This window comes from Mobula hypostoma, chromosome 27, assembly GCF_963921235.1.
Source record: "Mobula hypostoma chromosome 27, sMobHyp1.1, whole genome shotgun sequence".
Classification (NCBI taxonomy): domain Eukaryota; kingdom Metazoa; phylum Chordata; class Chondrichthyes; order Myliobatiformes; family Myliobatidae; genus Mobula; species Mobula hypostoma.
In genome coordinates this window covers 30,981,256-30,995,259 of record NC_086123.1, presented here as the reverse complement: position 1 = coordinate 30,995,259, position 14,004 = coordinate 30,981,256, and the positions used below count along the sequence as shown (strand labels likewise).

The window sequence follows — 14,004 nt, the reverse complement described above, 5'->3', positions numbered from 1 at the left end:
TTCTATATTAACTTAATCAAATTATATGATTCCACAATTGTTAGTATGCTTACACTGAGCGTTAGCAATGTCCACCTGACCTCTCAAATGGTTAATCGTTGCTCGGGTAAATCTATTCCAAGAGGACCACAAACTTGAAATAGGGCTTGGAGGCTTGTGTGCTTCAATGACCCAGAGAGTTACGTTGGCTGGAGTCAGGGCCTTTTGCTTTGGCTCTTGGTAGGGTCACCTGTGCCAAACAGGTCAAAGGTTAGAGAGCAGAGTAACAGTGGACCACTGCACCTCCAGGTTCAGGTGTTCAGCTCATGGATAAGAGCCGTGACTGGTCAATAAACAATTGTCATAGAAACAGCAATGAGGAAACCTTTTGTACAGATGGAGATGGAGGTATTTTATTGCTGTCCTAAATGCAAGATGAATCCTGGTGAAAAGGGATGATAGGTGGATGGAGGAGGGAGAGTGAACATGGGGACAGAAGCTGGGAAGTGATGGGTGGAAGTGATAAAGAGCTGCAGATGATGGAATCTGATAAGAGATTCCCAGTCTAATTTCCACCTGGTCTCACCAATATAGAGGACACCACATCAGAAGCAGTTGATACAATAAAGAAAGCTAAGGGAGGTGCACATGAATGTCTGCCTCACCTGGAAGGGCAGTTTAGGACACTGCCACGATGAAGCCAAATACAATCTGGGGGAGCAATATCTCATAATCCATCTGAGTAGTCTTTAACCTAACGGCATTAACCTCTAACTTCTGGTCAACACTCCGTCTTTAGTTTTTTTCCTATTTTGGTGATTCTCTGATCTCTTTCCTCCCCTACCCTCATGACCCCACCAGGTTCCCCATCTCCTTCCATGGTTTCCTGTCCTTACTGATCAGATTCCTTCTTCTTCAGCCCCTTAGTGCTTACACCGATCACCTCCCATCTTCTCACATCATCCCCACTCCCACACCCATCCATTCTCCCCCTCACTAATTTATACTCCACCTCTCTCTCATCCCTCCTCCTTATTCTGGCTTCAGCCTCTTTTCTTTCCAATCCTGATAAAGGATCTCGAGTGAATTACGGATGTTCATTTCCCTCCATTGATGCTGCCTGACCTCCAGAGTTCCCCCAACTATGTTGGCGTGCTCTTCAAGATTCCTGGCATCTGTAGGATCCCCTGGGTTTCTCTTTAGGGCCCTGGTTGGTGATGGAGGCGGGCTGACCATTGGTGAGGTCAGCTGTAACACATCCTACACTTACAAAGTTCCGCTGGTGAGGGTGGGGGAGGCGGGGTGGGGTGAGGGATCTGAGGACCAGTGAGTCACAGACCGAGGGGTCCATGCTGAAAGCAGAAAGAGGTGCAGAGCAGAATGTGTGATAGGTGGTGGAATCACGGTGGAGATGGTACAGATGAACCTGTACTGATTGGATGGGTTGCACCTGAACTCGAGGGGGAGCAATATCCTTGCAGGTAGGTTTGTTAGCATGGTTCGGGAGGGTTTAAACTAATTTGCGAGGGGGATGGGACCCAGAGCGATAGAGCAGTGAAAGAAGTGCATGGAGTAAAGCCAGATCTAAAATATAGAAAGCTTTGTGGAAAGAGAAGCAGAATAAAGGGTGTAAAGGTCGTAAGGTAGAAGGGCTGAAGTGTATGTACCTCAATGCAAGAAGCATCAGGAACAAAGGTGATGAACTGAGAGCTTGGATACATACATGGAATTATGATGTAGTGGCCATTACAGAGACTTGGCTGGCACCAGGGCAGGAATGGATTCTCAATATTCCCCGATTTCAGTGCTTTAAAAGGGATAGAGAGGGCAGAAAAAGGGGAGGAGGGGTGGCATTACTGGTCAAGGGTACTATTACAGCTACAGAAAGGGTGGGTAATGTAGCAGGATCCTCTTTTGAGTCAGTATGGGTGGAAGTCAGGAACAGGAAGGGAGCAGTTACTCTATTGGGAGTATTCTATAGGCCCTCGGTAGCAGCAGAGATACAGAGGAGCAGATTGGGAGGCAGATTTTGGAAAGATGCAAAAATAACAGTGTTGTTATCATAGGTGACTTTAACTTCCTAATATTGATTGGCACCTGATTAGTTCCAAGGGTTTAGATGGGGCAGAGTTTGTTAAGTGTGTCCAGGACGGATTCCTGTCACAGTATGTGGACAGGCCGACTAGGGGGAATGCCATACTAGATCTAGTACTAGGTAATGAACCGGGTCAGGTCACAGATCTCTCAATGGGTGAGCATCTGGGGGACAGTGACCAGTGTTCCCTGGCCTTTAGCATTATCATGGAAAAGGATAGAATCAGAGAGGACAGGAAAATTTTTAATTGGGGAAGGGCAAATTATGAGGCTATAAGACTAGAACTTGCGAGTGTGAATTGGGATGATGTTTTTGCAGGGAAATGTACTATGGGGATGTGGTCGATGTTTAGAGATCTCTTGCAGGATGTTAGGGATAAATTTGTCCCAGTGATGAAGATAAAGAATGGTAGGGTGAAGGAACCATGGGTGACAAGTGAGGTGGAAAATCTAGTCAGGTGGAAGAAGGCAGCATACATGAGGTTTAGGAAGCAAGGATCAGATGGGTCTATTGAGGAATATAGGGAAGCAAGAAAGGAGCTTAAGAAGGGGCTGAGAAGAGCAAGAAGGGGGCATGAGAAGGCCTTGGCGAGTGGAGTAAAGGAAAACCCCAAGGCATTCTTCAATTATGTGAAGAAAAAAAGGATGACAGGAGTGAAGGTAGGACCAATTAGAGATAAAGGTGGGAAGATGTGCCTGGAGGCCATGGAAGTGCGTCAGGTCCTCAATGAATACTTCTCTTCGGTATTCACCAATGAGAGGGAACTTGATGACGGTGAGGACAATATGAGTGAGGGTGACGTTCTGGAGCATGCTGATATTAAGGGAGAGGAGGTGTTGGAGTTGTTAAAATACATTAGGACGGATAAGACCCCAGGGCATGACGGAATATTCCCCAGGCTGCTCCACAAGGCGAGGGAAGAGATTGCTGAGCCTCTGGCTAGGATCTTTATGTCCTCGTTGTCCACGGGAATGGTACCGGAGGACTGGAGGGAGGCGAATGTTGTCCCCTTGTTCAAAAAAGGTAGTAGGGATAGTCCGGGTAATTATAGACCAGTGAGCCTTACATCTGTGGTGGGAAGCTGTTGGAAAAGATTCTTAGAGGTAGGATCTCTGGGCATTTAGAGAATCATGGTCTGATCAGGGACAGTCAGCATGGCTTTGTGCAGGGCAGATCATGTCTAACAAGCCTGATAGAGTTCTTTGAGGAGGTGACCAGGCATATAGATGAGGGTATTGCAGTGGATGTGATCGGTATGGATTTTAGTAAGGCATTTGACAAGGTTCCACATGGTAAGCTTATTCAGAAAGTCAGAAGGCATGGGATCCAGGGAAGTTTGGCCAGGTGGATTCAGAATTGGCCTGCCTGCAGAAGGCAGAGGGTCGTGGTGGAGGGAGTACATTCAGATAGGAGGATTGTGACTACTGGTATTAACGACCTGGATGTGGGGGGGTAGAAGGGTGGGTTGGCAAGTTTGCAGACGACACAAAGGTTGGTGGTGTTGTAGATAGTGTAGAGGATTGTCAAAGATTACAGAGAGACATTGATATGATGCAGAAGTGGGCTGAGAAGTGGTAGATGGAATTCAACCCAGAGAAGTGTGAGGTGGTACACTTTGGAAGGACAAACTCCAAGGCAGAGTACAAAGTAAATGGCAGGATACTTGTTAGTGTGGAGGAGCAGAGGGATCGGGGGTACATGTCCACAGATCCCTGAAAGTTGCCTCACAGGTGGATAGGGTAGTTAAGAAAGCTTATGGGGTGTTAGCTTTCATAAGTCGAGGGATAGAGTTTAAGAGTCACGATGTAATGATGCAGCTCTATAAAACTCTGGTTAGGCCACACTTGGAGTACTGTGTCTAGTTCTGGTCACCTCACTATAGGAAGGATGTGGAAGCATTGGAAATGGTACAGAGGAGATTTACCAGGGTGCTGCCTGGTTTAGAGAGTATGCACTATGATCAGAGATTTAGGGTTTTACTCTTTGGAGAGAAGGAGGATGAGAGGAGACATGATAGAGGTGTACAAGATAATAAGAGGAATAGATAGAGTGGATAGCCATCGCCTCTTCCCCAGGTCACCACTGCTCAATACAAGGGGACATTCCTTTAAGGTAATGGGTGGGAAGTTCAAGGGGGATATTAGAGGAAGGTTTTTTACTCAGAGAGTGGTTGGTGCGTGGAACTCACTGCCTGAGTCAGTGGTGGAGCCAGATACACCAGTGAAGTTTAACAGACTACTAGACAGGTATATGGAGGAATTTAAGGTGGGGGCTTATATGGGAGGCAGAGTTTCAGGGTCGGCACAACATTGTGGGCCGAAGGGCCTGTACTGTGCTGTACTATTCTGTGTTCTATGTTCTATGGCGGACGTTGAAAAGATTGATATGCTGGATGGGGTGAAGCTCGGGAAACGGGGTAACACTACGACTGACTGCCCACGGGGAGATGGGCAAGCAAGATGGGGAAATAGAGGTGATGTGGATTGGGCACAGTTGTGTTGTATTGTTTGGGTGGATTCGTGCATTTCATCATTTACGTTGTCACTGAATGAACTAGATAAATGTATTCAGAGATGACACGTTTCAGGTTATTTTCCGGTCAAGATCGGGCTTCACATTCTCGGCGTCCCTGTGCCTGTGTTATTGTTGCAGATGCTGACACCAGAACGGAATCCGAAAGTGAATCAGCCGATAGCGTTGAACCCTGTAACAGAGCGAAAACGTTTCCAATTTACTGCGGGGAATTTTTCGGAAACGAAACTTCGGCTGGAACCTGATTGGTTTGTTTGTCAACACAGCGACAGCGGGCCGTGAGATCAGCCCAGCGGTGCGGTGACGTTCAGAAACGGGAGCAGAAGATAAAGCGAGCCGGGGGAGGCGGAGAGACGCAGAGTTGCAGGAGCGGGGATACCGATCAGCAGCAGCCGGAGAATTTCTATTGATTTACCCGGACCAGAGCTGAAAGTCGGTGCGGAATAAAGGGCAAAGAAAAAAAGCTGCGGATCAGATTTTCTTCAGATTCGTCCTGACTTCCGGTACTGTCGACAAAAATTGTAAGACTTTATTTGATTATCTCAAAGTTCTCATTTTTATCTAGCTATTTACAACATTGACAATATAATTTAAATTACTAAGATCCTCTGAACCGGGCAGGAAATGTAGTCTCTACCGCTGACAAAACGCGGGGCGAGAACAAGTTAGTAGAAAACTAACTTTACAGAAAGGGGCAATAGATACGAGACAAATTGTTGTCAACTAGCGGCGAGGTAAAGAATCATCGGGGATATCATTGAATAGCGGTGCAGGCCGAATGGCCACTCCTGCTTCTCAGATTGATCGGCTCACGGTTCGGTGAAACCCGTTAATCGGCTGATGTAGAGTGACGGTCTTGTTAAAACGGTGCATGAAATCTTCGTTCATGTCACGACAATAATTTGCGTGTGAATTGAGTGACTCGGGAAGTCTGGGTCGGGAGTGAACACTTTCTGTGCAGGAAAGCGGGGGTGGAGGGTGAATGTTTGGTTGAAAGTAAATAGAGTTCATTCTCAGCAGAATCGATTTAGAATCAGAATTCGGGTGATCACCACTAATTTAAATCGTTAAATTTGGCAATTTGGGGCGGCAGTACAATGCAGTACATAACATATAATATAAATTATAATAGCACACACACACACACACACACACACACACACACACACACACACACAGTATATATACGAGTGTGTGTGTGTGTGTGTGTGTGTGTGTGTGTCAGACAAAAATACTGTTCATTAGTTCATCTGTTCCTAAAACGTTGAGCGTGAGACTTCAGGCTCCTCGCTGGTGGTAGCAATGAGAAGCGGGCATGACCTGCAGGCCGAGAATGATCGATGCCTTCTCCGTGAGACATCACCTTTTGAAGATACACTCTGTTGGTGCCCATGATGGAGCTGGATGAGTTTACCACTGTCCGCAGCTTTTTCTGACCCTGTGTCGTGGTCCCTCCATATCAGACGGTGATGCAACAAGTCCGAATGCTCTCCCCGGTACACCATTAACGCGATGTGACAAAAGTGATTTTTTTTCCCCTATTAAGCGGCGGTTGGAATGGTCCTGGCTTAGAAATCTAAACAAGTTGCACACTTACTACGGTCCCAATGAGACATTTACACATTTTTTTGCTGCTGATCGAATCAGGTTCAAAAATGTTTAAACCCACCGGCTCACGGAGTCCCTCTCCCGTCAATTGTCAGTATTGCGGCTCAAAATTCCTGTCACACATTCAGAACTGCTGGGAAAGAGGGGTCTGTCTTTTCCCGTTTGTCTACAGATCTTAGTAAATAGTCTAATTATGTTGATATTATAGGCAATGCCATATTAATACATCATAGTTCATGCACATCTGGTGTAAAAACTCTCTAATCACTTCTCCTTTCTCTACAGCGATTTGACAAGATGAGACTTCAGGTGAGGTTTATCACCGGCGATGGTTTCGAACTTGATGTCGACCCTTCCATTCAAGTGTCGACACTCAAGATGAAAATCCAGGAAAAGACCAACGTGCCCATTTCCCAACAGCGTCTGATGGTGCAAAATGGCCAAAGCGTGGAGATGCAGGACGACAGAAGTCTAAGCTACTACAACCTCAACCCCAGCCCCACCGTCATGTTGCTGGTCAGGAAAGAGGAATCCATGCAGATATTTCTCCTGAACGACAAGGGGAAAACGACGACGTACGACGTGATGCCCTCTGAGTCCGTGCAGAAGTTTAAAGAGCGGGTCCATCGGCAGGAGGGGGTCAGACCCGACCAGCAGCGCCTGGTTTACGAGGGCAAACAGTTGGAGGATGGGCGATTGCTCTCCGACTACAACATCAGACCACTAACCACCATCTCTCTGCTGCTCCGGCTACGTGGAGGCTGATTTACTCCTGCAGACGGTTGAGAAAACTGTGATTAAAAATAATTTATTGGTATTTTATTGCATTCCTATATTCTGTCGTGAGCACTTTGTTACATTATCCTGTCTATCTGCTACGTTCCACACTGACATTCACAAGTTGGACAAAGGACCGATTTCCGCTCTGTATTAATGCTGTACTGATGGGGTGTCTGTCGGACAATGACATAAATTCCCATCGACGTTTGTCGCTTATCACCTTGTTGCCTTCTTAGCCTGGAAAACATGGGTTGTCAATTTTGCAGAGGCCAGATATTAACAATATCAAAGGAACTCTGGCAACCTGCACCTCCTCTTCAGATCAATGTAACTCCGAATGGCTGATCATAATCTGATGGTCTATGATTTCCCACATATAATGGGTTTCACTCAGAGACCCAGAAATAACTGCTGTGGCAATTTCAATTTACAATGTTTTGAAACAAATCCCACTAAAAAGATTGGGTTTGATGGGGGATGGGGAGATGACTTACTGCTTGACCTTAACGACCTCAAGAATTGTTTGCTTCAGTTCCTGTGTTCTTCCAATGGATCTTTATTTTCATTTTAGCATTAAAATTTAATGAAATCAGATTAGTTGAGGTTCTAAATGCTTTGCAATTTTCATTGTTGAAATTTCCAATATGATTTGAAATGATTTTTTTAATAAAAGTCTAAATGCAGGAACACTGGCATTTCTGTGTGATTGCGTTCATCTAATTCTGTAGACCCTGGTAAGAGATGAAGTATCTTGACCAAAGTTTGATTGTGGCGTTTGAACCATGTACAAGATTCTCAAAAACCCCAATTCACATTCAACACTTTACACAATGGAATCATTATGTTAGCTATTCTGCATTCTTTCCTATTTAATCCAAAGTAAATATTGAAGTTTAACTGTCACTATTCCCCACTGTGTTACTTTTACCTCACTCAACCATAGAAACCATAGAAACTAGAGCACAGGATCAGGCCTTTTGGCCTTTCTTGGCTGTGCCGAACCATTTTCTGCCTAGTCCCACTGACCTGCACACGGACCATATCCCTCCATACACCTCCCATCCATGTATCTGTCCAATTTATTCTTAAATGTTACAAAAGAACCCGCATTTACCACCTCGTCTGGCAGCTCATTCCATACTCCCACCACTTTCTGTGTGAAGAAGCCCCACCTAATGTTCCCTTTAAATTTTTCCCCCCTCACCCTTAATCCATGTCCTCTGGTTTTTTTCTCCCCTTGCCTCAGTGGAAAAAGCCTGCTTGCATTCACTCTATCTATACCCATCATAATTTTATATACCTCTATCAAATCTCCCCTCATTCTTCTACGCTCCAGGGAATAAAGTCCTAACCTATTCAGCCTTTCTCTGTAACTGAGTTTCTCAAGTCCCGGCAACATCCTTGTAAACCTTCTCTGCACTCCTTCAACCTTATTTATATCCTTCCTGTAATTTGGTGACCAAAACTGAACACAATACTCCAGAATCGGCCTCACCAATGCCTTATACAACCTCATCATAACATTCCAGCTCTTATACTCAATACTTTGATTAATAAAAGCCAATGTACCAAAAGCTCTCTTTACGACCCTATCTACCTGTGATGACACTTTTAGGGAATCTGGTATCTGTATTCTCAGATCCCTCTGTTCCACTGCACTCCTCAGTGCCTTACCATTAACCCTGTATGTTCTACCTTGGTTTGTCCTTCCAACGTGCAATACCTCACACTTGTCAGTATTAAACTCCATCTGCCATTTTTCAGCCCATTTTTCCAGCTGGTCCAAGTCCCTCTGCAGACTCTGAAAACCTTCCTCACTGTCTACTACACCTCCAATCTTTGTATCATCAGCAAACTTGCTGATCCAATTTACCACATTATCATCCAGATCATTGATATAGATGACAAATAACAATGGACCCAGCACTGATCCCTGTGGCACACCACTAGTCACAGACCTCCACTCAGAAAAGCAATTCTGTACCACCACTCTCTGGCTTCTTCCATTGAGCCAATGTCTAATCTAATTTACCACCTCTCCATGTATACCTAGCGACTGAATTTTCCTAACTAACCTCTCATGCGGGACCTTGTCAAAGGCCTTACTGAAGTCCATGTAGACAATATCCACTGCCTTCCCTTCATCCACTTTCCTGGTAACCTCCTCGAAAATCTCCAACAGATTGGTCAAACATAACCTACCACGCACAAAGCCATGTTGACTCTCCCTGATAAGCCCCTGTCTATCCAAATGCTTGTAGATTCTGTCTCTTAGAACTCCCTCCAATAACTTACCTACTACTGACGCTAAACTCACCGGCCTATAATTTCCCAGATTACTTTTCGATCCTTTTTTAAACAATGGAACAACATGAGCCACTCTCCAATCCTCCGGCACTTCACCCATACACAGCGACATTTTAAATATTTCTGCCAGGGCCCCCACAATTTCAACACTAGTCTCCTTCAAGGTCCGAGGGAACACTCTGTCAGGTCCTGGGGATTTATCCACTTTAATTTTCCTCAAGACAGCAAGCACCTCCTCCTTTTTAATCTGTACACTTTCCATGGTCTCACTACTTGATTCCCTCAATTCCATAGACTTCATGCCAGCTTCCTTAGTAAATACAGACACAAAAAACCTATTTAAGATCTCCCCCATTTCTTTTGGTTCCGCACAAAGCCGGCCACTCTGATCTTCAAGAGGACCAATTTTATCCCTTACAATCCTTTTGCTCTTAATATACTTGTAAAAGCTCTTTGGATTATCCTTCACTTTGACTGCCAAGGCTGCTCCCTTTCCTACATCATTATTGGTGTGGGTGGAGAATTGGTTGGCAGACAGGAAGCAAAGAGTGGGAATAAACGGGGCCTTTTCAGAATGGCAGGCGGTGACTAGTGGGGTACTGCAAGGCTCAGTGCTGGGACCCCAGTTGTTTACAATATATATTAATGACTTGGATGAGGGAATTAAATGCAGCATCTCCAAGTTTGTGGATGACACGAAGCTGGGTGGCAGTGTTAGCTGTGAGGAGGATGCTAAGAGGATGCAGGGTGACTTGGATAGGTTGGGTGAGTGGGCAAATTCATGGCAGATGCAATTTAATGTGGATAAATGTGAAGTTATCCACTTTGGTGGCAAAAATAGGAAAACAAATTATTATCTGAATGGTGGCCGATTAGGAAAAGGGGAGGTGCAACGAGACCTGGGTGTCCTTATACACCAGTCATTGAAAGTGGGCATGCAGGTACAGCAGGCGGTGAAAAAGGCGAATGGTATGCTGGCATTTATAGCGAGAGGATTCGAGTACAGGAGCAGGGAGGTACTACTGCAGTTGTACAAGGCCTTGGTGAGACCACACCTGGAGTATTGTGTGCAGTTTTGGTCCCCTAATCTGAGGAAAGACATCCTTGCCATAGAGGGAGTACAAAGAAGGTTCACCAGATTGATTCCTGGGATGGCAGAACTTTCATATCAAGAAAGACTGGATGAACTGGGCGTGTACTCGTTGGAATTTAGAAGATTGAGGGGGGATCTGATTGAAACGTATAAGATCCTAAAGGGATTGGACAGGCTAGATGCAGGAAGATTGTTCCTGATGTTGGGGAAGTCCAGAACGAGGGGCCACAGTTTGAGGATAGAGGGGAAGCCTTTTAGGACCGAGATTAGGAAAAACTTCTTCACACAGAGAGTGGTGAATCTGTGGAATTCTCTGCCACAGGAAACAGTTGTGGCCAGTTCATTGGCTGTATTTAAGAGGGAGTTAGATATGGCCCTTGTGGCTACGGGGATCAGGGGGTATGGAGGGAAGGCTGGGGCGGGGTTCTGAGTTGTATGATCAGCCATGATCATAATAAATGGCGGTGCAGGCTCGAAGGGCCGAATAGCCTACTCCTGCACCTATTTTCTATGTTTCTATGTTTCTATATTATGCATGGAATTGTGATAACAGTTTTCGAAAGTTCCAGTATGAATTCCCTCTTCTGCACACATTTGCATGTTTGCCAGCCCCTTGCCTAGGATATACTTTACACTTTATTGTCACCAAACAACTAGTACTAGAATGTACAATCATCACAGCAATATTTGAATCTGCACTTCACACTCCCTGGATTACAAATATTAAATATTAAAAATAGTTAAAATTAGTAAATAATAAAAATATAAATTATAAATCATACATATAAAATAGACAAATGGAATGTAAGGTAGTGCAAAAAAACCAAGAGGCAGGTCCGGATATTTGGAGGGTACGGCCCAGATCCGGGTCAGGATCCGTTCAGCAGTCTTATCACAGTAGAAAAGAAGCTGTACCCAAATCTGGCCATATGAGTCTTCAAGCTCCTGAGCCTTCTCCCGGAGGGAAGAGGGACAAAAAGTCTGTTGGCTGGGTGGGTGGTGTCCTTGATTATCCTGGCAGCACTTCTCCGACAGCGTGCAGTGTACAGTGAGTCCACAGACAGAAGATTGGTTTGTGTGATGTGCTGCGCCATGTTCACGATCTTCCGCAACTTCTTTCAGTCTTTGACAGGACAACTTCCATACCAGGTTGTGATGCATCCGAGAAGAATGCTTTCTACGGTGCATCTATAAAAATTAGTGAGGGTTTTAGGGGACAGGCCAAATTTCTTTAGTTTTCTCAGGAAGTAAAGGCACTGGTGGGCCTTCTTGGCAGTGAACTCTGCTTGGTTAGACCAAGTCAGGTCATTTGTGATATTGACCCTGAGGAACTTAAAGCTTTTGACCTGTTCCACTTGCGCACCACCAATGTAAATAGGGTTGTGCGGTCCACTACTCCTTCTGAAGTCAACAACCAATTCCATCGTCTTGCTGACGTTGAGGGATAGGTTAGTGTCTTATTATTGTCTTAAGATATCGATCTTAATTGAAATGGAAGCACCTTTGATTGGGGCGGATGGTATTAAGGTTCTGAATTTAAACTCACCTCCAATTTTGCTGATGTAGCGAGGTGGAATTGATCCTTTTGTCATTTAAAACCTGAATAATTAATTGCTGTAGCCCAGAATAAAGGTTTCAAAATTGTCCTTTAATTGTCCTAGAATTTTACTTTAAGAACTTTAACAGACTCCTGCAGGATCAAGAAGAGGCAAAGGAAACAAATCTATCAATAAGTCTGTGTATTTTAAGAATTAGGTGTAAATTGATGGTTTAACATCTTTTCAATTTTGTGCTGAGTCCCAAAGATAATAACTAAGGTATTAACACATGCCAGAAGATAATTCTACATATTAACTTAAACAAATTATATGATTCCACAATTTTTAGTATGCTTACACTGAGCATTAGCAATGTCCACCTGACCTCTCAAATAGTTAATGTTTGCTCAGGTAAATCTATTCCAAGAGCACCACAACCTTGTCGCAGGGCTTGGAGGCTTGTGTGCCTCAATGACCCAGAGAGTTACGTTGGCTGGAGTCAGGGCCTTTTGCTTTGGCTCTTGGTAGGGTCACGTGTGCCAAACAGGTCAAAGGGTAGAGGGTGTTGTAGCGTGGATGACATTAATGGAGAGTCAGAGTCACTGGTAGATTCAAACCAGCTTCTTTATTCGACATTCGACATAACAAGTAGGCATCATATGGACGGAGACGCTTCCAGTAGAAAGGACTGTTAGTCCAGTGTGGGTTCAGATATTTATATGCTAAACTCAAAGGCCATCACTACCTAAAAAGTTATAGACAATGCTTCCTTTTGAAGCTACATACAAACATCACATCTTCGGATTTCATCCTTTCCTTCTGACGCCAACATGTCTGGGTTGGTATCCACAGCCTTTAGTTAAATCCACCATACATTTATTTGGCATTTTATGTGCTAACATAGAAGACAATTAATATTTATAAAGTACAGATAATACTGTCTTTGAAACTACAGCATCTGGTCAAACTACGGCACCAGAAGCATCTGGTATTCACACCTTTAGGAAGCGCATTGTTGTGGACTCAATCCACAGTACTTTGTCAAATAGAAGTCTGGTGGCAAAAGTCATTTAAGTGTAAACAAATCATCTATCCAAAAAACTTCACTCTAACAGAGGGCAGACTAACAGTGGACCACCACATCTCCAGGTTCAGCGTGTTCAGCTCATGGATAAGAACAGTGACTGGTCAAAAAATAATTGTCACAGAAACAGCAATGAAGAAACCTTGTGTCCAGATGGAGATGGAGGTCCTTTATTGCTGTCCTAAACACAAGATGGATCCGGTTGAGAATGAATGATAGGCGGATGGAGGAGGGAGAGTGGACATGGGGACAGAAGCTGGGAAGTGATGGGTGGAGGTGATAAAGAGCAGCAGATGATGGAATCTGATAAGAGATTCCCAGTCTAATTTCCACCTGGTCTCACCAATATAGAGGACACCACATCAGAAGCAGTTGCTACAATAAAGAAAGCCAAGGGAGGTGCACGTGAATGTCTGCCTCACCTGGAAGTTCAGTTTAGGACACTGCTACGATGAAGCCAAACACAATCTGGGGGAGCAATATCTCATACTCGGTCTGAGTAGTCTTAAACCCGATGGCATTAAACTCTAAGTTCTGGTCAACACCTCCCCTTTAGTTTTTTTCCTATTTTAGTGATCCTCTCACCTCTTTCCTCCCCTACCCTCATGACCCCACCAGGTTCCCCATATCCTTCCATGGTTTCCTGTCCTTACCGATCAGATTCCTTCTTCTTCAGCCCCTTAGTGCTTACACTGATCACCTCCCATCTTCTCACATCATCCCCACTCCCACACTCATCCACTCTCCCCCTCACTAATTTATACTCCACCTCTCTCTCATCCCTCCTCCTTCTTCTGGCTTCAGCCCCCTTTCTTTCCAATCCTGATGAAGGATCTCGAGTGAATTATGGATGTTCATTGCCCTCCATTGATGCTGCCTGACCTCCAGAGTTCCCCCAACAATTTTGACTGCTCTTCAAGATTCCTGGCGTCTGTATGATCTCCTGGGTCTCTCTTTAGGGCACTGGTTGGTGATGGAGGCGGGCTGA

The 14,004-nt window shown here is 44.8% G+C and overlaps 1 protein-coding gene across 2 annotated transcripts; it reads left to right on the top strand.

Annotated features, from left to right (window-relative positions):
* Window positions 1-4,861: 4,861 nt before the first annotated feature.
* Window positions 4,862-7,668, top strand: LOC134338522 (polyubiquitin-like). 2 transcript variants are annotated; one of them, XM_063034411.1, is made up of 2 exons: window positions 4,862-5,109; window positions 6,500-7,668. In XM_063034411.1, the coding sequence occupies exon 2, from the start codon at window positions 6,512-6,514 to the stop codon at window positions 6,977-6,979; it is 468 nt and encodes a 155-aa protein (XP_062890481.1). In that variant the 5' UTR covers window positions 4,862-5,109; window positions 6,500-6,511; the 3' UTR covers window positions 6,980-7,668. The 2 variants fall into 2 exon arrangements, with proteins under 2 accessions (XP_062890481.1, XP_062890480.1); XM_063034410.1 differs by having other exon boundaries at window positions 4,862-5,127.
* Window positions 7,669-14,004: the final 6,336 nt, after the last annotated feature.

Coding starts and splice junctions, on each gene's coding strand:
- LOC134338522 (XM_063034411.1), top strand. CDS start 6,512: ATGAGACTTCAGGTGAGGTTTATCACCGGCGATGGTTTCGAACTTGAT.